The sequence below is a fragment of the Agelaius tricolor genome, unplaced genomic scaffold, assembly GCF_023055355.1.
Source record: "Agelaius tricolor isolate 1412-34295 unplaced genomic scaffold, bAgeTri1.0.p SCAF_70, whole genome shotgun sequence".
In the NCBI taxonomy this organism is placed as follows: Eukaryota; Metazoa; Chordata; class Aves; order Passeriformes; family Icteridae; genus Agelaius; species Agelaius tricolor.
The window spans coordinates 879,751-904,207 of NW_027269330.1; the positions used below are offsets into that span (position 1 = coordinate 879,751).

At 52.0% G+C, this 24,457-nt stretch overlaps 2 protein-coding genes across 3 annotated transcripts; one reads left to right on the forward strand and one right to left on the reverse strand.

Moving 5' to 3' along the window:
- Positions 1 to 467: 467 nt before the first annotated feature.
- On the reverse strand, positions 468 to 3,979 carry PCNA (proliferating cell nuclear antigen). Of its 2 annotated transcripts, none has more exons than XM_071417593.1 (6): positions 3,279 to 3,979; positions 2,369 to 2,466; positions 1,885 to 1,952; positions 1,455 to 1,649; positions 1,063 to 1,186; positions 468 to 972 (listed from the first exon to the last, which is right to left on the reverse strand). In XM_071417593.1, the coding sequence occupies exons 1-6, from the start codon at positions 3,497 to 3,499 to the stop codon at positions 890 to 892; spliced, it is 789 nt and encodes a 262-aa protein (XP_071273694.1). In that variant the 5' UTR covers positions 3,500 to 3,979; the 3' UTR covers positions 468 to 889. The 2 variants fall into 2 exon arrangements, with proteins under 2 accessions (XP_071273694.1, XP_071273695.1); XM_071417594.1 differs by lacking the exon at positions 3,279 to 3,979 and adding an exon at positions 2,628 to 3,138.
- Positions 3,980 to 4,123: 144 nt separating this feature from the next.
- On the forward strand, positions 4,124 to 23,710 carry CDS2 (CDP-diacylglycerol synthase 2). Its single transcript, XM_071417592.1, has 13 exons — positions 4,124 to 4,281; positions 10,110 to 10,252; positions 10,761 to 10,857; positions 11,558 to 11,655; positions 11,813 to 11,952; positions 13,052 to 13,110; positions 13,979 to 14,061; positions 14,819 to 14,906; positions 16,229 to 16,297; positions 17,188 to 17,340; positions 18,151 to 18,270; positions 18,874 to 18,977; positions 19,591 to 23,710. The coding sequence occupies exons 1-13, from the start codon at positions 4,219 to 4,221 to the stop codon at positions 19,718 to 19,720; spliced, it is 1,347 nt and encodes a 448-aa protein (XP_071273693.1). The 5' UTR covers positions 4,124 to 4,218; the 3' UTR covers positions 19,721 to 23,710.
- Positions 23,711 to 24,457: the final 747 nt, after the last annotated feature.

A 24,457-nucleotide genomic window follows, 5' to 3' on the forward strand; every position in this document is an offset into this window, starting at 1 on the left:
GTTTGGGCTGGGAGGGGCCTTCAAGTGCCACCCAGTGCCAGCCCTGCCGTGGCGGGGACACCGCCCCCTGTCCCAGGGGGACCTGGGGACACGGGCCAGGAGTGCGGGTCCCGGCAGGGATTGTCCCTCCCGGGCAGCAGCAGCAGGGCTCGCTCGCAGCCGGCACTGCCACCTGGTGCCATCCTCTGTCACCCGCCAGGGACAGCTTCTCAGGCGGTGGGGTCATCCTCAGGATTTTCCCAAATAATGTGCTGAAAATCGGGCAGAGGTTGGGAAAAGCCTTTATAGGATCGTGAATTCCAGCAGCACGGACCCCTGTCCCCAAGGGCCACATCCAGGGAACGGACCAGCACCTCTCCCACACTGAGTGACCAGAGCTGAACTCTGGGCCTTGACAAGGGAGTCAGGGCACATCACAACAGCTTCAAAAGGATCGATTCACCCACCCACATTTAAACACGACAAACTCCAGGAAATTATATTTTTTATTTTCATTTTCCAAATTTCAATCAGAATATCAGCTTCAAAAATAAATGAAGTAAGGTCACATAAACTCGTGGGATAACAAAACAGCAACCCTAAGCTACAGCTCCACAGGGGAAACTCCAGGATACATCTTGACCCATTAAATATTGCCCCTCTTCTCCAACGGCAGCTGAAAGGAGTAGAAAATTTCACCTTCAACAGCATCCAAGAGATTGTTGGGAGTACAGGAACAGACTAGAAAAACTCAGCTTTCCTATTTCCAATGGTACCAGGATAGCAAAACAGAGAGCTGAAAAATATTTACAAATATATCTACAAGACACGGCTACAGTGCTCCCAGGATGCTCCAAGGCTCTGGAATTGCTCCTCCAGGCAGGAGCAGATGCCCCCAGTCCTGCTCCAGTTAAGAGCCATCCTGCTGGTCCTCGATCTTGGGGGCCAGGTAGTACTTGAGGTGTCCCATGTCAGCGATCTTGTACTCCACAACTGAGGAGAGAATGAAGAAAGGTGTTCAGAGGCTTCTACAGCAAACCCAGCCTCAAGAGCCTCAAGCTGCAGTTCTGCTCAGGCACTCACCCAGAGGAACATCTGCAGACATGCTGAGTGTCACCGTGGGGGACAGGGGCGTGGCTTTGGTGAAGAAGTTGAGGTACCTCAGGGCGAAGGTCAGCTGCACGGGCTCGTTCATCTCTATTGTGACCTGGGGGAGCAGGAGAGGATTGCAGAGAAGAACACAGAGCCCTGGCACAGCTCAGCCACAGCCACCAGGGCTGCTCCCACCTGCCCAGCTCTGCTGCAGCTCCCAGGGTAACCCTCGAGGGACCCCGTAACCCACAGGGAGCTGTCCCTGCTCACTGCAGGGCGGCACCCAGTGACCTCCAGAAAGGCCCTTCCCAACCCCAGTTCCAACCCCCAGGGCACAGAAGCGGCCCTGCAGGTGAGCCCTGAGCCCTGCATGCCCCACTCACAGCCTCCTCCTCCTTGTCCACGTTGCTGGTCTGGGACAGTTTGATGTTGCCGTTGCCCAGCTCGCCGTTGGCGGAGAACTTGACGCCGTCCTTGGCGCAGGAGATGACGACGGCGTCGCCGATGTGGCTCAGGTCCCGGCAGATGCGCGCGAACTCGGCCGAGGGCATCTTCACCACGCAGCTGTACTCCTGCTCCTGGGGACAGGCACAGCTGGCAGGGCTGGGCACACCCAGGGGCACCCACAGGGACAGCCTGGCAGCCATTGGGCACTCCTAGGGACACCCACAGTGCCACCCTGCCAGGGTTGGGCACTCCCAGGGACACCCAGGCAGCCCCAGGGCTGTCCAGCTCCCAAGGCCGTCGTGTTCCAGGATATGATATGAAGCCAGTTCCACACCAGTGCCACCAGTCACCCAAGCTGCTACTTACTGGGATTCCCAGCTGCTCCACATCGAGATCCATCAGCTTCATCTCGTAATCAGAAACCTTCTCCTGGTCTGGGGAAGCAAAGCTCAGTGACTCCAAATGGCAGAGTGACAAATGTCAGCAGGACTGCTGCCACTGCCCACTCCCTCCAGGTACAACCATCTCAATAAGGGCAGTAAGATTTCCATCTGTTCCCTTAGGGCTGGAACTCTGGGAATGCCCTAAAAGCCTTTTACAGGCTTGAAGGATACAGCCAAACCTATCTGTGTGCAGCCTGAAAGGGCCTTCCTCTCACAAAAAGGAAATATTTATAATATTTAGTATTTTATAACTTGATCAAGGTTCAGTCTCCAGACTGTTCCAAGAGTCAGGTGTCCCCTCCCATTCCTGCAGGGCCCACTGCCATTTCCCTCCCTCCTGCATCCCTGTGGCTCCTGAAGCTGCCTGAACACACCCCAGTAACAAAGATTTCCCAAATGCCACTCACTGGGTGCCTCGAACACCAGGGCCAGGGTGTCAGCGTTGTCCTCAGCCCGCAGGGTGATGATGTCCTCGTTCCCTGCACATTTCAGGATCTTGGACATGCTGCAGGGGACAAAGGGAGGTCACTCACGGGGGTGGGAGCTGAGAGCAGGAGGGGATGGGATATCACAGTGACCAGGGAAAGGGGGTGTATGGGGAGACCCCCCAGCCTCTCTGGCTGATCTCTTCCAGTGCTTGGTCACCCACAAAGTTCCTCCACATACACGAGGTGGAACCTCCCGTGATCAGCTCCTGCCTGTTCCTCCTGTCCCATGGCTGGATCCATCCTGACTCCTCTCATGGATATTTATACACAGGGATGATTTCCCTCTCTCAGCAATCTCCTCAGCCTTTCCTCATAACGGACACGCTCCAGGCCCCTCATCTTTGTCCCGCTGTGGGAGCCCCGTGTCTCTGCTCTGCTGCACAGCCCAGAGCTGGGCACAGCACTCCAGAAGCGCCTCACGGGGCTGACCAGCGGGGCAGGAAGCACCACCTGCCCAGGGTTCCGCGGGTCCTTTCCAGACAGCGGCAGAGTTTAAAGCTGTCACTGTCACTGCCTCCCCACCCGGGGCCATGGCGGCCAGCGCTGCCTTTTCCCGCCACTTGGCGCCGGCAGTGACGTCACGGCCGCGACGCGCCCCGCGCGCGCCGCGAAAAACGGCGCGAGAGCCGTGAGGGGAATGCGGGGGGAGTGAGAAAGAGAAGAGTGAGGGAGCTCCGAGCGCCCCCGGGACCCCCTCACACCTCCGGAGGGCCCCTCGCCCCCACATCTCCCCTCACACCCTTTCCCCCGCAGCCCTGCGCGCCACAGCCCGCCGGGCCTGCTCGGCCGCCCCATGGCAGCGCTCCAGGAGAGCCCGCCGCCGGCTGACCTGGACAGGTTGACGCCCATGGCGATGTTGCGGTCGCAGCGGTAGGTGTCGAAGCCCTCCGATCGCAGTGTGAGCTGCACCAGCGAGACGTGCGAGGAGTCCATGCTCTGCAGGCTGATGCCGCCCGAGCCCAGGTCCCAGCAGGCCTCGGTGATGAGATCCTTGAGGGCCTCCAGCACTCGCTTGAGCACCGAGCCCTGCACCAGCCGCGCCTCGAACATCTTGGCAGCACCAGCGGGAGCGGCACGGACGGAGCCGAAAACGGAACAACTGAAATTTAGCGAGGCGGCCCCGCCAAGCCCCTTTTATCAACTCTGCCGCTCCGCCCACCGCCGCGCAGCAGCCAATCACCAGCGCCGCTCTCCTCCTTTAGCCCAACCCCCTCCTAGCTCACATACAGCGCCCCGCCGCGCTCCGGCCAATCACAGCTCTGCTGTTCCCTTTAGCCCCGCCCGTTCGCGCGGCGGGAGCCAATCACCGCGCGGGTTACAGAGGCCCGCGTCCTGCCTCGCTGCGCAGCGATGGCGGCAGGGCCCGTTCCCTGCAGCGCCGCCGGTGTCGCACACGGGGCCTGGCCGTACGGACGGCTCGGTGGCGCGCCTCTCCTCGGGCATCGTGTGCTGACCGAAAAGCGGCCATAACACAAACCCGCTTGTCCCTAAAGAAAACCCCTCACGCTTCTCCCAGCGCCCGGGGACCTTCCCGCGCCACACATCATGGCGCCCCCCTCCATCCGGGTACACCTGGGCGCCGCCATACCTCACCCCAAAGCCCCGCCCCTCGCCAATCCCACGCGTCCCATTGGCCGCCGGCGCCGCGGGCACGCCTGGGCGCGGCCGCCCCCCCTCGCGCTCCGGCCCCGCCCCTCCGGCCCATTGGTGGGCGGCGGTTTTGCCGGTGCGGTGTCGCCCCCTGGCGGCGGCGGCGCGGCGGGTCCGGCATGAGCGAGGCGCGGCTGCGGCCCGGGCGCGGCCCCGGCGGGGCCCGAGACCCCCAGGACAAGGTAGGGAGCGGCCCCGGGGGGGCCTCAGGGCACGGGGGGCACCGGGAGAACCGGGAAGCACCGGCGGGAGCGGGGACTGCACGCCCTGCGCACTGCAGCGTCCCGGCGGCCCGCAGTGAGGCCGCTGCGAGGGCCCCGCGCTCGGGGAGCTCGGCCCGGGCTCGGGGTATTCGGTCCGGGGGAGCAGATCCCGCCCCCGGGGCTGCGAGAGGAGCGGCCCGGGGAGAGGAGGGCTGGGCGTGGAGCGGGTTTGGGCAGGGCTCCGGTGGGGACAGCGCGGTGCTGCCAGGCCGGGCCCGGGGCATGAACGGCGGGGGTAAAACCTGCCCTAAATCATCCCCAGGGAATAACAGGGGGGTAAAAACCTGCCTAGGACCCCTAAATCATCCCCAGGGAATAACAGGGGGTCCAAACCTGCCTTAGGACCCCCTGAATCATCCCCAGGGAGTGGTGGAGGGTTAAACACCTGCTTAGGACCCCCTAAATCATCCCTAGGGAATGACAGGGAGGTTACAAACCTGCCCTTAGGGAAGGGTTTGGTGCCTTCTAAATCATCCCTAAGAAATAACAAGGGTGTTCCAAAGCTTCCCTTAGGGAAGGGTTTGGGATCTCCTAAATCATCCCCAGGGAATGACAGAGGGGTTACAAACCTCCCCTTAGGGAAAAGTTTGGGATCCCCTAAATCATCCCTAAGGAAAAGCAGGGAGATTCTAAACCTGCCTTTAGGGAAGAGTTTGGGACATCCTAAATAATCCCTAGGGAATGGCAGGGGGTCCAAACCTGCCTTGGGACCCCACAAATCATCCCCAGGGAATGATGGGGGGGTTCCAAACCTTAGGAAACCTCAGGGAAGGGTTTGGGACCTCCTAAGCCACCCCCAGGGGATTTCCTGCTTTAATGAGGGCTGGCACTGCCTTTCTGCAAAGGGAAAAGTTTGGTTTTCAGGCAGGAGAGGCACAGGGAGCAGACCTGGCCCTGTGTCCCTGTGCCATCCCTCCAGGCAGCCCTGCGTGCTCAGGGTTGCTCTGTGACTCATCTGTCACCTTTGTCACCTCACGGGAGGAGCGCAGGGTCAGGGGAGCTTTGCAAACAGCGTTTGCAGGCTGGCAGGGAGCAGCAGCTCTGCCTTCAGTGCCCTTGGTTTGGGACGGCTCCACCAGCCCCCAGCAGCAGCAAATCGATGTTTTCTGCATTAGTGCACGGAGGGTGCAGCTCTGAGCAGCATGAAATCATCAGGCAGGGCACTTCTGCAATTCTAATGCAATTTTAATGTGATTTTAGTGCCAGTTAAACACCTGCTGGGGGCTGTACGGGCAGGTTTGAGGGAACTTCGTGGTGCTGATGTGGTCTGGGACAGAAGTGCTGGCAATTGTCACCCTGGGGTGGCTCCATCTGTGCACAGGGTGAGACCTTGAGCTCTGTTCATCCCAGCTGGAATTTGCTGTGCAGCAGAAAACCTTCAGGGAGTTTGATATTCCATGTTTGTGTGCTGGCATGGGGAGGATTGGCAGGGCTGGTGCGCAACAAACGGGCTGGGCCGAGCTGGGGTTGGGTTCAGGTGTCCCTAAAGGAGCTCACGGGACAATCCTGTGACACTAAAGAGGTCACAGGACAATCCTGTGTCCATAAAGGTCAGAGGACAATGCTGTGTCCTAAAGGAGCTCACAGGGCAATCCTGTGTCCTTAAAAAGGACAATGCTGTGTCCCTAAAGAGAACAATCCTGTGTCCCTAAAGAGGTCACAGGGCAATTCTGTGTCCCTAAAGAGCTCACAGGGACAATCCTGTGTCCCTAAAGGTCACAGGGACAATCCTGTGTCCATAAAGGAGCTCACAGGACAATCCTGTGTCCCTAAAGGAGCTCACAGGACAATCCTGTGTCCCTAAAGAGCTCACAGGGACAATCCTGTGTCCCTAAAGGTCACAGGGACAATCCTGTGTCCCTAAAGAGCTCACAGGACAATCCTGTGTCCCTAAAGGAGCTCAAAAGACAGTCCTGTGTCCTAAAGGAGCTCACAGGACAATCCTGTGTCCTAAAGGAGCTCAAAAGACAGTCCTGTGTCCTAAAGGAGCTCACAGGACAATCCTGTGTCCCTGAAGAGCTCACAGGACAATCCAGTTCTCTCCATCCCCTGTTTCCAGTCCTTCTGAAGGGCTGCTCTGCTCTTTCCTTCCAGCTGCTGGCCTGGGGTGTCCTTCCTGCAGAGAGGGAACCTCCCCGTTGTGCTGCTCCTCGCAAAAACCCGAAATGAGTCGCAGGAGGGGGAAACGAGGCAGTGAAATGTGTGCAGGCAGCAGGAGCAGCTCCTCTGGGGGGCTGGATGTGATGTTCTGGCATGGAAACAGCAGAGAATTCCCCAAAATTGTCAAATGCAGCAGAGAATTCCCCAAAACTGCCAGAATTCCCCAAAATTGTCCAATGCAGCAGAGAATTCCCCAAATTGTCAAATGCAGCAGAGAATTCCCTAAAACTGCCAGAATTCCCCAAAATTGTCAAATGCAGCAGAGACAGAATTTCCCAAAACTGTCAGAATTCCCCAAAATTGTCAAATGCAGCAGAGAATTCCCCAAAATTTCCAAGTGCGGCTGCAGGGAGGTTTCCTGTCCCTCAGCCCTTGGTATGAGGTAAAATGAAGGGTTTTTTCTTCATTATGAGGGAAACTGAGGTTTTTTTTCTTCATTATGAGAAAAATGAGGGGTTTTTCCCTCATTATGAGGGAAAATGAGGAGTTTTTCCTCATTATGAGGGAAAACGAGGAGTTTTTCCTCATTATGAGGAAAAATGAGGAGTTTTTCCTCATTATGAGGGAAAACGAGGAGTTTTTCCTCATTATGAGGAAAAATGAGGAGTTTTTCCTCATTATGAGGGAAAACGAGGGGTTTTTTCTTCGCTATGAGGAAAAATGAGAGGGTTTTTTCCTCATTATGAGGAAAAATGAGGGGTTTTTTTCCACACTACGAGGAAAAATGAGTTTTTCTTTTTTTTCCTCGTTATGTTTTGGAAAAATCTGTGTGAGCTCCTTGGGAGCTGAGGGTCAGAAGGCAGCGGCCTTGGCGAGCTGCAGCCTCTCAGTCTTGTCCTTCTGAGGACAGAAATAACCTTTTCCTGCAGGAAGCTCTGGGCTGAGCTGTTTGCTCTCCCCAGGAGCAGCAGATGGAAATGTCTGTGCAGGCTCCAGCTCCACCTCCCTGGGCCCTCCTGATCCCGTGGTTGTGCCCAGAAACGCCCCCAGAACCACAGAGCCCTCCCCAGAACATCCCCAGCTCTGGGAGGTGCCCTGGAGGTTGAAGAGGGGAGAGGAATGGGGCAATTTCACCAATATAAATTAAGAATTAAAAGCCTTGGTGGAAAATATCGGGGTTTTCGTTATAGAGGTTAAAGAGGGAAGAGGAATGGGGCAGTTTCCCCCATGTAAATTAGGAATTAAAACCCTTGGTGGAAAACATTGGGGTTTTCATTATAGAGGTTAAAGAGGGGACAGGAATGGAGCAGTTTCTTCCATGTAAATCAGAATTTAAAGCCCTTGGTGGAAAACATTGGGGTTTTCATGACTGAGGTTAAAGAGGGGACAGGAATGGAGCGATTTCCCCCATGTAAATTAAGAATTAAAGTCCCCTCTGGAAAACATTGGGATTTTCATTACTGAGGCTAAAGAGATTGAAGAGGGGAGAGGAATGGGGCAGTTTCCTCCAGGTAAATCAGGAATTAAAGCCCTTTGTGGAAAACATTGATGTTTTCATGACTGAGGTTAAAGAGGGGACAGGAATGGGGCAGTTTCCCCCATGTAAATTAAGAATTAAAACCCTTGGTGGAAAACGTTGAGGTTTTCATGACAGGTTAAAGAGGGGAGAGGAATGGAGCAATTTCCCCAATCTAAATTAAGAATTAAAGCCCTTTGTGGAAAACATTGGGATTTTCATTACTGAGGTTGAAGAGGGGACAGGAATGGGGCAGTTTCCCCCATGTAAATCAGAATTAAAGCCCTTTGTGGAAAGCATTGGGGTTTTCATGGCAGAGGCTGCAGGGTCTGTGTTAATTAAGGTAATTGCATTGCTTTGATCCTGCAGGGGTGAGAGCAGAGGTGCACTTGGTCCCTCCTGTTCCAGCTGTCAGCTTTGCTGCCTGGAAAAGCAGCCCCATTGCCCTTTGCATCATTTATTTTGTAACATTTTCTGCCACAGCTTTTGGTTAAAACAGCGCCTGGCTCCAAGGCAAGTACCCAAAAAATGGCATTTTTGGGGCTGATTTCGTGTGCCAGCGCTGGGTGCTGAGCTGGGATATGTGCTGGGCAGGGGATTTTTGGCAGGGAGAGGGAGCAGGCTGGTTTCCATGGCAGCTGGGATCGGGGATGTTTGTGTGACAGAACCCATCTGAGTGTGAGCAGCAATGTCTCCCCACCCTCTGGAGGGAGGGGAGTTGCATAGAGAGAGCTCAGACAAAGTCGATTTTCTGTGTATCTTTCTCGCAGGATGGGGAAATATCTGTTGACAAACGTTGCTCAGAGCTGTTGGTTTCGTGGATAGAAAACAGGAAAAGTGAGCAGGAATCTGGATTTTTCACAGGAGAGGCAGCCCTGGCAGAGATTTGGGGTTTTGCTCTTTCTCCCCATCATGCCTTGTGCAGAAATCAGGGAATTGGGATAAATCCCCACCCTGATTCTATTCCTGCATTCCTTTTCCCAATATTCTGGAGCTCTGCTCATCCCTGGCAATCACCCCTGACATCCCCCAGGTATTTTTAGTTTCCTCCACCTGACAGAGCCTCCCTGTCCTTGTGTGATTTCAGAGCCTGGCCTGCAGCCACTGACACATCTCAGCTCTATTAAATTAATTAATTATTCCGGGGGGAATAATCACCTTTTCCTGCTTGCAGGGAGGGAGCAGCTCCCGCCTTGCAGAGCTGCAGCAGCCCCAGCTGCACCCAGCCCGTTGGGTTTGGTTGTTTTGGAGCTCTGCAGACAATGAGCCCTCCTGCCCTGCAGCCTCGTTGTTTGCAGAGCTGCCAGCGTTTGTCAGCTCTGCTTTTCCTGCAGGCTGAGTCACTTCTCAGGGAGCTTGAGAGGCCACGGGCTCTGCCTTGCTGGAGGCTCCCCAGGGAGAGGCTTTTCCTTCCTTCCCTCCCTTCCAGGAGCAGGATGGAGCTGAAATCAGGGGCAAACCGTGGAGCTCTGGGCTTGGCTCTGGGTCAGGGGGAAAAGTGGCCCAGGACTGCCCTAAATCCCCTCCCCAGCCTTGGCAAAGCTGCCCCTGCTGGGTTTTCCCAGCCCCAAGCACAGGAGTTGGTGTGTGCAGCAGGGCAGGTGTCCCTCTGCAGCCCCAGGGGATGCCTGGGCCAGGGTGATAAGCCATCCTCTTCCTCCTCAGCTGCCTGGGGATCAGCTCAGGGTTATTTTTAGTGTCCTCAAGCAGCCAGTGCTTCCCAAGTCTGTCTGCAAGCCTGGAGCCTGCCCACTTGGAGACCTTTCTGCTGCTAATTTGGGCAGTGCTGCATTCCCTGAGAGCTGCCTGGGGATTGGGACCTTGTCAGGATTCCTGCTAACAAGGCCTGGAGCACTTGGAGATGGTCATTAGTGAACCTGGAGGCATCTGTGGCTGTGCAGGGCCTGTTCTGTGCCTGCTCTGAGGCTGAGGAACCAGCAGTGCCCTCCTGGATGCCACTGGAACAGCTCAGGATGTTTCTCATGTGTTACCCCCAGGATATTTCCTTCTCCTCCCCCTGTGGTGCAGAGGCAGGGTGGCTGCTGAGGGTTGGGCAGCCCAGAGTGGCTGCTGAGGGTTGGGCAGCCCAGAGTGGCTGCTGAGGGTGCTTGGCTCTCTGTGTGTGCTGCAGGAGTCAGAGTCTGAGAACAGGCTGGATGGAGAGACAGCGTCAGACAGCGAGAGCAAGTCTGAGTTCGGGGGATCCTCCCCAGTGCCCACCTCAGATGACACCCCAGAGGTGCTGAACAGGGCCCTCTCCAACCTGTCCTCGAGGTAAAAACACTTCCTGGGTGTCTGTCTGTCCTGTCCATCCATCCCTGTCCATCCTGTCCATCCATCCCTGTCCATCCCTGTCCATCCTGTCCATCCCTCCTGTCCATCACTGCCTGAGCAGGGCCCTCTCCATCCTCCTGAGGTTTCCCAGCAGGGAGGCAGTGAGGGTCCCACAGCCAGGGGCCATCTCCTGGTGCAGAGCCGTGTGGGGAGGGGGAATGGTTCCCATCTCATGGGAATTCACCCTGCAGCTGGTCCAAGGGCTGGGGAAGCTGCAGAGAGGAGCAGGGGCTGCCCTGGCCCACCTCAGTGCCCTGGGGGTGCTCAGCTGTGCAGCCAGTGAGGCTGAGCTGCAGCCAGGCTCTATCAGCACATCGAGCTCCCTGTGCAGCACTGAGAGGAAATCTGGGGTTTGCAGGGCTGCCTTTCCTTCCTGTGCACACCGAGTTTGTTGGGCTGCTTTGCTCTGCCTTGCCTTCCTCTGATGTTTTCCTTCTCTCTGGCCCAGATGGAAGAACTGGTGGGTGAGAGGGATCCTGACGCTGGCCATGATCACCTTCTTCTTCATCATCATCTACCTGGGCCCCATGGTCCTGATGACAATAGTGAGTGCTGCAGGGACGTGTCCTGGCCTTCCCTGCAGCAGGGGCAGCCTGGGGGCAGCTCCAGCCTCGTGGCCACAGATCCTGGGTTCCTCTGCCACGGGGGAAACCTGGGGGGAACCTGCTGGTCAGGGCTTGGAACTCACACAAGGGGGTGTGCAGAGGGGAGGGGAGGGAGAAACAGCATCCCAGAGGGACTGGGAGGGAGAAACAGCATCCCAGGAGGGACTGGGAGGGAGAAACAGCATCCCAGGGGGGACTGGGAGGGAGAAACAGCATCCCAGGGGGGACTGGGAGGGAGAAACAGCATCCCAGGGGGGACTGGGAGGGAGAAACAGCATCCCAGGAGGGACTGGGAGGGAGAAACAGCATCCCAGGGGGGACTGGGAGGGAAAAACTCCATCCTGAGCTTCCCTTGGGAGGGAAAAATGCCATCCTGAGCTTTCCAGATGGGATCGGAAGGGAAAAATGGGATTTGGAGGCAGAAATGCCACCCAGATGGGACTGGGAGGGAAAAACTCCACCCAGAGTTTGCCAGGTGGGCCTGGGAGCCTTCTGCAGGGCTGGTGGAGCTGCTGAGGAGCTGGGGCTGTGCAGGTGCCAGGGGAGCTGGGGCTGTGCAGGTGCCAGGGGCTCTGTGCCTGGCTCCTGGAGGGCACAGGTGTTGCCCAGGGGTTCCATGCCTGCTGTCCTTGCTGTGCAGGTGATGTGTGTGCAGATCAAATGCTTCCACGAGATCATCACCATCGGCTACAACGTCTACCACTCCTACGACCTGCCCTGGTTCAGGACACTCAGCTGGTGAGTGAGGGAGGGCACCCACCTGGGCACCCACCTGGGCACTCATTGGGGCTCCCACCTGGGCTCCCACCTGGGCTCTCAGCTGGCCAGGCAGTTCCAGTGTGTGTGAATTATTCCCCCAGCTGTGTGTAAATTAAATTATTTCTCCCCCTCCCAGGTATTTCCTGCTGTGTGTGAATTATTTCTTCTACGGGGAGACAGTGACCGATTATTTCTTCACGCTGGTGCAGAGGGAGGAGCCGCTGAGGATCCTCAGCAAATACCATCGCTTCATCTCCTTCGCCCTCTACCTCACAGGTGGGCACGCCTGGGCACGCCTGGGCACGCCTGGGCACACCTGGGCTGGCACCTGGGCACATCTGGGCACATCTGGGCACACCTGGGCACATCTGAGCACACCTGGGCACACCTGGGTGGGCTGGGCACACCTGGGCACACCTGGGCTGGCACCTGGGCACATCTGGGCACACCTGGGCTGGCACCTGAGCATGCCTGGGCACGCCTGGGCACACCTGGGCACACCTGGGCTGGCACCTGAGCACACCTGGTCTGGGCACACCTGGGCTGAGCTGGGGGGAAATCTGCCCACAGTGCAGGAAATCTCTGCTCCCCAGGCATGCTGGAAGTTACAAATCTTTCTGTAATAGTGGGAAATCTTTACAATGAGGAGAAAGCCCTAAAATCTTCGTATCTTCTTTATGTATTTAGTATGTATATGTATATAGATACTAAATATATAAAGAATTATGTATAGTTATATATATTTATGTATAATATTTATTTATATATTTATTATATATTTATATATAAATATATAAAGAATTATGTATAGTTGTTATTTTTATTTAAATATAAATAATAATTTAGTTAAAGAGATATCTTACATTTAAAAAATAGAAAAATATATATCTATATATAATATATATTAATAGGTTTTTATTTTTATTTAAATATAAAATAATATCTTACTTAAATATATGTTTCATATTTCAAAAATAAAAAATGTATAATATTTATTTTTATTTTATTTTTATTTTTATTTAAATATAAAATACCTATTTAAATATATATTTTAAAAAATATAGGTGTATATTATATCGATTTATATATTCATTTAAATATAAAATAATATTTATTTAAAATACATAATATATATAATATATAAATATTTATAGTATGTACTTATTAATTTATTTAAATATAAAATAATATTTTACTTGAATATATATTTTTATTTTAAAAACCCATAATAAAATATACAAAAATGAGCTCCAATGCAGTGTTATTTTATTCCCCAGCAGCTGTGCAGGGTGGTGGCCCACAGGCTGTGTCCTGCAGGGCAGAGGTGCTGCCCAGCAGCACTTTGGGCTCTGACTGTGCCCCTGTCTCTCCCCAGGGTTCTGCATGTTCGTGCTGAGCCTGGTGAAGAAGCATTACCGCCTGCAGTTCTACATGGTGAGCTCCAGATTCAGGGCCTGCAGGGGAACCCAGCCCTGCTGGGGCTGGAATTCGGGTTTTGGTGGGGTTAAATGCAGGGTCTGGTGGGGTTAAAATTCAGGTGTTACTGGGGTTAAATTCAGGGTCTGGTGAGGTTAAAATTCAGGTTTTAGTGGGGTTAAATTCAGGGTCTGGTGAGGTTAAAATTCAGGTTTTACTGGGGTTAAATTCAGGGTCTGATGGGGTTAAAATTCAGGTTTTAGTGGGGTTAAATTCAGGGTCTGATGGGGTTAAAATTCAGGTGTTACTGGGGTTAAATTCAGGGTCTGGTGAGGTTAAAGTTCAGGGCCTGGTGAGGTTAAAATTCATGGTTTGGTAAGGTTAACTTCAGGACCTGCTGAGGCTGAATTTGGGGTCTGGTGAGGCTGAATTTGGGGTTTGGTGAGGCTGAATTTGGGGTTTGGTGAGGCTGAATTTGGGGTTTGGTGAGGTTGAATTTGGGGTTTAGTGAGGCTGAATTTGGGGTTTGGTGAGGCTGAATTTGGGGTCTGGTGAGGCTGAATTTGGGGTTTGGTGAGGCTGAATTTGGGGTCTGCTGAGGCTGAATTTGGGGTTTAGTGAGGCTGAATTTGGGGTTTGGTGAGGCTGGATTTGGGGTTTGGTGAGGTTGAATTTGGGGTTTGGTGAGGCTGAATTTGGGGTTCAATGGGGCAGTCAAACCCAACCTTCCTGCTCAGATCTTCCTCCAGCACTGAGATGTTCTTGGGGGATCCCAGGCCAGAATAACTCAGCACAAGGGGCCCTGTCCTGTTTCTCTGGCTAATTACCAAACCACAGGTAATTAATAAATTCCTGGGCTCTGTGAGGGTGCTCTCCTCTCTTGCAGTTTGGCTGGACCCATGTGACGTTGCTGATCGTGGTCACCCAGTCCCACCTCATCATCCACAACCTGTTTGAAGGCATGATCTGGTGAGTTTGCCCTGGTTTGGGTTGTGCAGCCTGAAAAATCTGGGTTTTCATAGAATCCCTCTGTATATAGCAAATAAATAGTAATTATTAACTATGTATTAATAATCAATAAATTAATAAATAAGAAATTAATTAAATTAATTTGGTAATATAAACATTAATAAAATTATATAATTAATTATATAATGAATGTGTTGATTTATTAATAATTCTTATCAATAATTATTAATTATATTAATGATTAATTATTTTAACTTAATTTTAATTAATTAAAAGAATAAATAATAATAGAAACAATGTAAATAATTACTTTTTATTAATTAACTTATTGACAAATTAATTATTGAGTTAAATAAATCTTTTTACTCTATCCCTAATAAATTTAATCTGTTTTTTGATCGATACAGTTTTTTGATCTGTTAACTTTTATTACACAATGCCACTATTACTTCTAACACCAATCACTTAACATTTTTCTCTACATATTCTTATCACAATGCATCTTTCACAATTCTAATTCTCTAAAACACTCAATCTTTTTGCAAAACTACATTTTAAAACTTATCAAAACTTACTCCTGGTTCAGCCTCTCTCTCAACCACGTCATCTCTATTCTAGAACTCCAATCAGTTCTTCACTTAAAAATACAGAATAAATATTTGAATTTCGTGTTTATTTTAAATTTTATTGATTGTTATGAATTCTTGAAACCACTGAGAATAACGAGGGGCTCTGTGCAAACCCTGCTGGCCCCCAGGTTCATCGTGCCCATCTCCTGTGTGATCTGCAACGACATCATGGCCTACATGTTCGGCTTCTTCTTCGGCCGCACGCCGCTCATCAAGGTTTGGGGCAGAGATGGGGATTGGGGGGAAGGAATGGGGATTTGGGGGCAGAAACGGGGATTGGGGGGGCAGAAATGGGGATTGGGGGGCAGAGATGGGGATTGGGGGGCAGAGATGGGGATTGGGGGGAAGAAACGGGGATTGGGGGGGCAGAAATGGGGATTGGGGGGCAGAGATGGGGATTGGGGGGGCAGAAATGGGGATTTGGGGGCAAAAACAGGGATTGGGGAGAAGAAACGGGGATTGGGGGGAAGGAATGGGGATTGGGGGGCAGAAATGGGGATTGGGGGCAGAAATGGGGATTGGGGGGCAGAGACGGGGATTGGGGGCAGAAATGGGGATTTGGGGCAGAAATGGGGATTGGGGGCAGAAATGGGGATTGGGGGGAAGAAATGGGGATTGGGGGGGCAGAAATGGGGATTGGGGGGCAAAAACGGGGATTGGGGGGGCAGAAATGGGGATTGGGGGCAGAAATGGGGACTGGGGGGGCAGAAATGGGGATTGGAGGGGCAGAAATGGGGATTTGGGGGGAAGAAATGGGGATTGGGGGGCAGAGATGGGGATTGGGGGGCAGAAATGGGGATTGGGGGCAGAAATGGGGATTGGGGGGCAGAAATGGGGATTGGGGGGCAGAAATGGGGATTGGGGGCAGAAATGGGGATTGGGGGGCAGAAATGGGGATTTGGGCTCCTTGCGGCTCCCCCAGCTCTGCTCTGGGGCCTCTGTGGGGCTGAAGCAAGTCTCCAAATTAAACCTGCATCCCACTCTTTGAGGCTGAAATTTAATTTAATTTAATTTATCTTAATTTAATTTAATTTAGTTTAATTTTCTTGAATTTAATTTAATTTTATTGAATTTTATTGAATTTAATTTAATGGCATTTAATTTAAATTCAATTCAATAAAAATAAATTCAATAAAATTCAATTCAATAAAATCCAATTGAATAAAATTCAATTCAATTTATTTTATTTTACTGAATTTTATTTACTTCAATTGAATTTAATTGATTTTTATAATTATTTTTTAGTGGGGATAAGCAGGGTTTTACTGTTATGGGATTTTATTTTCATGGGAACTTACTCGAACAACTTAGCTAGAGCAGTAATGCCTGAACTGTGTTTTACAACATAGTTTTATCTTTTTTTAATACATTTTTACCTGTGTGTGCCATCCAACCATGGCTGAGCCATTTCACACTGAGGTGTTGGGGTCACCTTCTGACCAAACTCCTTTGTGTGGCCTCAGCAGCTCACAGGTGAGGAAGTATCAATCATTTGAATGTTTTTCAATGTATTTTTATTTCTCTGCTCTCTCTGGCAGCTCTCCCCAAAGAAGACCTGGGAGGGTTTTATTGGTGGATTTTTCTCCACTGTTCTCTTTGGGTTGCTGGTGAGTGCCCATGGTGGAGCTTCCTCCACTGCAGCTTTCCCTTCTTAGGGTGATCTGTTAAAATGCACTCAGGCTGGAGGCTCTGTCAGCTGTTTCACCTTTGTTGTGCTGCCAGGGTTTGAATCTCTGAGCTCTCTCACAGCTTCTCAGAGCTTCCTGGGACAGCTCTGTCTCTCTGCCCAGGGGATATGTGATTACCACAATTAATCTCCTTAATGAACCCGGGAGAGCCTGTGGCAGTCCCATTTTCTGGAAGAATCCCTCTGCCCAGGATTTCTCTCCTGGGAAGCTGAGAAGCCTCAGAGCAAAAGGAAAGCAATAATTTCCTCATTGCTTCTCCTGTGGTTGCTGCTTTGGTTGGAGGCTGTTTATCCAACAGGTGATTGTTCATTGGTTTAATGGGAATTATTTTGATTTATTGGCCAATCAGGGTCAAGCTGTGTGGAGGCTCTGGAAAGAGTCAGAGTTTTCATTCTTATCACAGAATGATGGGGTTGGAAGGGACCTCTGAGATCATCCAGTCCAGCCTGTGCCCCAACACCTCAGGCAGACTCTAGCACCCAGTGCCATGTCCCGTGGTGTTTTAAACACACCCAGAGATGGTGATTGCACCACCTCCCTGGGCAGAGCATTCCAGGGCTTTATTATTCTTTTTAGCCTTCTCTAAGTATCCTTTCTCTGTTCTTCAGTACAGTTTAGTATAGCATTCTTTATACAACATAGTAACATAAAATAATGAATCAGCCTGCAGAGAACATGGAGTCAGATCCATCGTTCCCACAAATACAAGAAGAGCTCTTCCCTCTCCCTCCCCTCCCTGCACAGCCTTTCTTTGCCCTGACAAACCCCTGAGGAAACCACAATTGTGCTTTTCCCCTCTTTCCCTGGAGCTGTCCTACGTGATGTCGGGGTACCGCTGCTTCACCTGCCCCGTGGAGTTCAACAACGACACCAACAGCTTCACTGTGGACTGTGAGCCCTCCGAGCTCTTCCAGCTGCAGGAGTACAACATCCCCGGGCTGCTGCACTCCCTGCTGGGCTGGGTAGGGCTCCTCTGCTCCCTGCCTCTGCCTGGGGCTGGGAGCACCCAGGGAGGGCCAGGGCCGAGCTCTGGGGGGTCACAGCAAAGGGGAGGGCGGCCGCGTTTGGAGATCCCAGAGCAATGATCCCAAATCTGCTGGGACGGGAGCCCAGTGCCAGAGATCCCAGAGCAATGATCCCAAATCTGCTGGGACGGGAGCCCAGTGCCAGAGATCCCAGAGCAATGATCCCAAATCTGCTGGGATGGGAGCCCAGTGCCAGAGATCCCAGAGCAATGATCCCAGATATGCTGGGATGGGAGCCCAGTGCCAGAGATCCCAGAGCAATGATCCCAAAGGAATGATCCCAGAGCAATGATCCCAAATCTGCTGGGACAGGAGCCCAGTGCCAGAGATCCCAGAGCAATGATCCCAGAGCAATGATCCCAAATCTGCTGGGACGGGAGCCCAGTGCCAGAGATCCCAGAGCAATGATCCCAGAGGAATGGTCCCAAATCTGCTGGGACGGGAACCCAGTGCCAGAGATCCCAGAGCAATGATCCCAAAGAAATGATACCAAAGGAGTGATCCCAAATATGCTGGGACAGGAACCCAGTTCCAGAGATCCCAGAGGAATGATCCCAGATCTGCTGGGACATGAGCCCACCTGAAAGCGCCCTGAGCTCCAGCCTGGGAGCAGGGAGCAGGGCAGGCACTGCAGGGGCAGGGATCAGGGCAGGGATCAGGGCAGGCACTGCAGGGGCAGGGATCAGGGCAGGCTCTGAAGGTGCTCTGTGTGTTTTTTTGTGTGTTTGTTTGTGTGTTTGTGAGCAGAGGACCGTGAGGATGTACCCCTTCCAGATCCACAGCATCGCCCTGTCCACCTTCGCCTCCCTCATCGGGCCCTTCGGAGGCTTCTTCGCCAGCGGCTTCAAGAGGGCCTTCAAAATCAAGGTGAGCATGGAGGTTTTGGGGAGGTCACTGAGGTTTTGGGGAGGTCACTGAGGTTTTGGGGAGGTCCTGGAGGTTTTGGGGGGGGTCCTGGAGGTTTTGGGGAGGTGACACAAAGTGGGTGCTGCTCCTCAAGGCAATCCCAGAGCTCCAGGGAAGGGAGGTTTGCTCAGACACAGATAAAATGCTGGAGCAGGATTTGGTTTTTTGACCAAAAGGGAAGAGACCTTGAAGTTGTAACTGTGATATTCCAAACCCTGCTGTGGTGCAGGTGGGGGAAGGAAGACCCAGGCAGGAAATTTTGCAATCTGAGGTTTCCCTTGGTGCCTTGCAGGCTGGTTTCACATACAAGCAGCCTGTGCTCAGTTGGGATGCCTTGAAAGGCAGGGCAGGGTGGCAGCAGACAAACATTTTAAACATTTGCCTTCCCTGGCCTTTGAGCTGAGCCCCGCTGCCCCTCAGGCTCCAGCAGCTCCATAAAGGAGAAACTTCCAGAAGCAGGGAGACATTGACCCAAATTTCCTTGGTGTGGCTCTGGAACTGGGGCAGGGCTGAGTGGGGTGTGTGGGGACACCAGGGCTCAGTGCCACCCCTCTGCCCTGGCAGGACTTTGCCAACACCATCCCAGGCCACGGGGGCATCATGGATCGCTTCGACTGCCAGTACCTGATGGCCACCTTTGTCAACGTCTACATCGCCAGCTTCATCAGGTAACAGGGCCATTGTGTGCCTCAGGAAGGCTGGCCCAGCTCTCTGTTCTTTTGTTTTATTAGAAACCCATTGTGTTTATAGGCAGCTGTGATACACACACACCTCACTGGTCTGTGCTTAAAGCACTAAAACCTGGCAGGGTTTCCTTGGAGGGTTTTTCTGCTGTTCTCTTTGGGTTGGGCACTTTGGGTGAGTGCCCATCGTGGGGGTCCCTCCACTGCAGCTTTCCCTTCACAGGGGCCAGTGTTCTGTTTAAAAATGCAGTCAGGTTGGAATTTCTGTCAGATATTTCACCTTTTATTGCTGCCAGGATTGAATCTGTGTCAGATATTTCACCTTTTATTGCTGCCCAGGTTTGAATCTCTATCAGATATTTCACCTTTTATTGCTGCCCAGGTTTGAATCTCTCAGATATTAAATTTTCCTGCTGCCCTGAATTTCTTTCAGATATTTCACCTTTTATTGCTGCCCAGGTTTGAATCTCTGTCAGAGAAATACCTGAGAGAGATTCAAACCCTGTCAGCAAAAAAAGGCTCCCAGGGGGCTGGAGAGCACAGCAATGAACACTCTGCTGGAATTGCAGCCTTTGCTGACCCTGATTTTGTGTTCCAGGGGCCCCAACCCCAGCAAACTGATCCAGCAGTTCCTGACCCTGAGGCCAGAGCAGCAGCTGCACATCTTCAACACCCTCAAAGCTCACCTGGTGGACAGGGGAGTGCTGGCCAGCCTGGAGGATGCATAGGCAGGAGCTTGGAGCAGGACTGAGAGCACCCAGGCCTCCTCCAGGGAGTTCCCTGGTTTAAGACAATAACAAGGCCTCATTTCACTGTAACTTTTTCTTCCTTTCTTGGTAAATGTTTGCATTTGTGGTTTATTTTATTTTTTTTTTCTAAATAATATATTTATAGAGCTTTGGTTCAAACGAGCAAATGTGGGGTTTGTAGCTGAGGAGGAGGTGAGGGTGGGTGGAGCAGGAGGGTTCAAAGTGCTCTGAGCCTCCTGCTCAGGGGGCAGCTCTGGGACCCTCCTCGTGTGCTGGGGGTGCTGGGGAATCGTCCCAGGGCAGATTCCTGCCTGTGGGAGTCTCCTTGCACAGGGGAGAGGATCCTGTGTGAGCCCATTCCCCCTGCAGCTGCTCTCACTGCTGCTCCTGCAGTGCCTCTCACATTCCCTCCCTTCTGTCCTGGCAAATCAGATTTTTGTGGCCACTCCGAGCAGGAGCAGGCCGGGCACAGGGAGTGGCAGCTTCAGATTCCCCCAGAACCCGTGGAAGCAAACGAGATTTAAAGAGCAGTGAAGTTTCATTGAGCAATTCCTGCCAGGTGAGAACAACTTCTAAACACCTGGGTTTGTTTCCCCCATTCAATAACCTTTAGAAACCTTTAATTCAATAACCTTTAGAAACCTTTAATTCAATAACCTTTAGAAACCACACTTCTTCATTTCTCCAAGCTTGGAAAGCCCACACTGGGGTGTTGAAGGAGCCTGGGAGCAGTGTCCAGGCAGTTTCCTTGCTGCAGCTGGGGGTTTTGTGTTCTTTCAGGGATCATGTCTGTTTGTTACTTGAGTTGTAGAAGTCGTGCTGCTGAGTTTACCAAGGTCTGTGTTGCATTTCAGTCTGGGTTCATTTCTCTGCAGGCTTCTGTCCTGCTTTGCTCACTGAATCTTGTCGGAAGTAGTTTGTACTTTATAGCTGCAGGTTTTATGAAGTACCTTCCTTTATTTTGTCATACTTTTTTATTATTTAAAAACGAGAGAGCCCTAAAGATTGTAAAACTTTCCTTTTATTTTATTTTTTTTTTTTGTTACCAGATAGTGAAAATATCCCCATTTACCCCTCGTGCAAACACGAGGGGACTCTGATTTTCCTTCTTTCCATAGTTTGTGCATGGGAGAGAGAAACTTTACCTTGTTTTAGCCCAGGGAACAAGTGACAGGGAGAGCTCATGCAGAAATAAATACATTGGAGTTCTCAAGCAGTTGCTGCCACAAACCTTCAGCCACACATGAGCCCCTGCACCTGCTTGGCATCAGCAGAGAACCAACCACCTGAAAATGCCCCAGGTTCAGAGCTCTTCCCACGCTGAGTGTGTGTGAATACACAGCAGAGTGCAGCCCCTCTCCTGCTCTCCTTGGGCTGGGCTCTGCTCCCTGGGCAGGTGTTGGATGCAAAGCACAGGAGGCTCTGCTCAGTTGCTCAATTTCTGCTGCCCTGGGCACTCCAGGACTGGCTTTGGTGTTCATGCCCATTTCTCCTGGTTGTGATTTCTCCTGTGCTTGCTCCCTAACAGCTGCAATTAGGTTTTATTTCTTTTCTGTCCATGGAGCAGGTGTTGGTGCAGGCCCCTGACACAGAAACTGCAGAGGATTACAGAGGTGCTCCCACCTTGCCCAGGGCAATATTTGGGCTGTGTTTAACGTGGGGCAGTGCCAGGGGGGCTGCAGCAGCTGGGGCTGCCTGGTGCTCCTGCCCTTTGCCCGAATGCCCAGGCAGAGGTGCCAGTGTTGATAAATATCCCCAAGCTGTGCTCTGTCCTTAGTGAGAAATCCCCTGGTGGGTTTTTAGTCTCCTGCTCGTCTGCTTTAACCCTTTAGTTCCTCTCCTGCTGTGAGCAGCAGGGCAGAGCTTTGCTGGGGCAGGGCTGTCAGTGCTGCCTATGGGCACTGGAGGGCAAAGCAGCTCCAGGGAGCAGCTGAGGGAGCAGCAGCAGCAGCTCTGCCTGGGCTGGCCTGCCAGGATGGCCTGGTCAAAAGTGAATTCTGTGATGAGAAATGGCCTGGTCAAAAGTGAATTCTGTGATGAGAAATGGCCTGATCAAATGTGAATTCTGTGATGAGAAATGGCCTGGTCAAATGTGAATTCTGTGATGAGAAATGGCCTGATCAAATGTGAATTCTGTGATGAAAAATGTCCTGATCAGAAATTAATTCCCTGATCAGAAAACGTCCTGATTAAAAATGTCCTGATCAGAAATTAATTCTGCAGTGAGAAATGTCCTGATCAGAAATGCCCTGATGAGAAAATTCTCTGATCAGAAATTAATTCCCTGATCAGAAAATGTCCTGATTAGAAAATTCTCTGATTAGAAAATTCTGACTAGAAAATGCCCTAATCAGACATTCCTTGATCAGAAAATTCCCTCATCAGACAATTTCCTGATCAGGCAATACCCTGATTAGAAAATGCCCTGATCAGACATTCAGACATTCCTTGATCAGACATTCCCTGATCAGAAATTCCCTGACCAGTTTTATTCCTGCCCCTCCCTGCAAACCTGGGCTGCTCCTCAGGGGCAGAGCTGCCTGGGGAGGGTTTCCTGTATGGGAAAAGTCCCTTAGGAGCCATTGAAGGGTGGGAACAGTGGAGGCAGGGATGGAGCTGGGGTCTGGGGCTGTCTGCAGGTCGTGCAGCCGAGCTGACAGGGCTGGGGGCTGAGTGGGACCCTGGGTTTGGGATTCAATCTTGTCCCTCCTCCTTTGCCATGGGCAGGGAACGTCCTGCAGGTGTGAGCTGGGATGGAATTTGGGAAGCGTGGAAGCTGCTGGCCTGGCCCTGGCTGTTGCTGCTGCCCAGGGATGTGCAGGAGCCCACAGGGCCCTGGGGACGCTGAACTTGAGGAATGTGGGGACAAAGTGACCCCAGGGGTGGGGTGTGCAGGGCTGGGGCTCAGCCTGGCCCAGGAAAAGGTTCGGAGCAGGGAAGGTGCAAAGGTTCAGGGCAGGGCAGGGCAGCTGCTGCCAGCTGGGAGGAGGGGACAGGAGCCCCTGTCGAGGTCCCAGGTGTGGAGCCACCAGCCAGGGAGGGGCAGTGCCCGTGGGGATGGCACACTGGGCACCCCCAGGTGTTTACTGGGTTTGGACACGGGTTTGACCCAAGGCTGGGCCAGGCCTGGGGACATCTGGGTGGGAATTTTGCTTTTCCCTGCCTGGTTGTGGCCCAGGTGGGGCTGGCCCTGCTCAGGAAGGCACCGGACCTGGGATCAGCCTGGGTCAAACAGAGTTAGGAGGGTGAAAGAGAATTCCCAGGGTTAAACAGGATTCCCAGGGTGAAACAGAATTACCAAGGTGAAACTGAGTTACCAGGGTGAAACAGGATTCCCAGGGTAAACAGAATTCCTGGAGTTGAACAGAATTCCTGGAGTTGAACAGGATTCCCTGGGTTAAACAGAATTCCCAGGGTCCAGCAGTGCCCCTGAGCTGAGGAGCATCTCTCGAGTGGAGCTGAGATCCTGCAGCATCCCCCGGAGCTGGGCTGTGCCATCCCAGTGTCCCCTCCATGGAATGTGCCCTCCAGGGAGTGTCCCCTCCAGGGAATGTCTGCTCCAGGGAGTGTCCCCTCCATGGAGTGTCCCCTCCATGGAGTGTCCCCTCCAGGGAGTGTCCCCTCCAGGGAGTGTCCCCTGTGTCCCCTGTGTGCAGGCAGCGCCCAGGCCTGGCTGGGGGGCCCTGCCCTGTCCCCCTGCCCTGGCTGGGTGCTGGTGGCCCCTCCTGGGGACAGCTCTGTCCCCAAGGCCCGTGGCAGCCCCGGTGGCAGCTCTGTGCTCCTGTGCAGCCCCTGCTCTCCAGCCCTGGCTGTTCTTTCTCTGTGCTTTGGTTTTGGTTCCAGTTCTAGCTGCACACGTAGAGTTGCCTTCCTTTGACCGAATGTTCGAATGTGAAATATTGTATATTTTAAAGTATTTACCCTATTTATATACTGTATGTTACTGTTAAATAAATATAAATTCCATTACCTGGGGGGACTTTCATTCAGCGCCGTGGGTGCGCCGTGATTTCCAAACTCACATTCCCTGTTCCCTGCCCTGTGCTCTCCTTCCTGAGGGATTTCCTGGGGAAAAAATAGTCAGCAATATTCAATATTCGGCAATATTCAATAGTCAGCAATATTCACTATTCTGGAAAAATGCAGATTCCCCCTGCTTTCCCCACATCATGTGCCAATTTAATCTGCATTTTTAGACCTGGAAAAATGCAGATTTCCAGAGGGAATCCTGCAGTTCTCCTTGCCCAGGCTGGGGCTCCCGGGGCAGGTTTGGGGTGCCTGGGCTGAGCTCTGAGCTCTGCTGGGCCCAGCCTGGGCTGAGCCCAGCTCTGGGCTCAGGCAGAGTTTCCGTTCAGGCCTCGTGACATCCTGCCCGTGACACAGCTGAGAAAGGGCTGCTCCAGAGCCTGGCTGAGGAAAAAGGGAGCAAAACATGCAGCCCCTTCAGCTGTCTGCAGAGTTCTAATTGAAATTTAGAAATTAAAAAATAAAAATTAAATTTAGGATGAAAATAAAAATAAAAATTTAAAAATGAAACCGAAAATTCAAATTTAAAAAAATAAAAAGTAAAATTAAATTTAAAATTAAAACAAAAAAATGAAAATCAAAATTTAAAAATGAAACCAAAAATTCAAATTAAAAAAAAAAGTAAAATTAAATTGAAAATGAAAATAAAATTAAAATAAAAACATTTAAATTAAACACTTTAAAAATTAA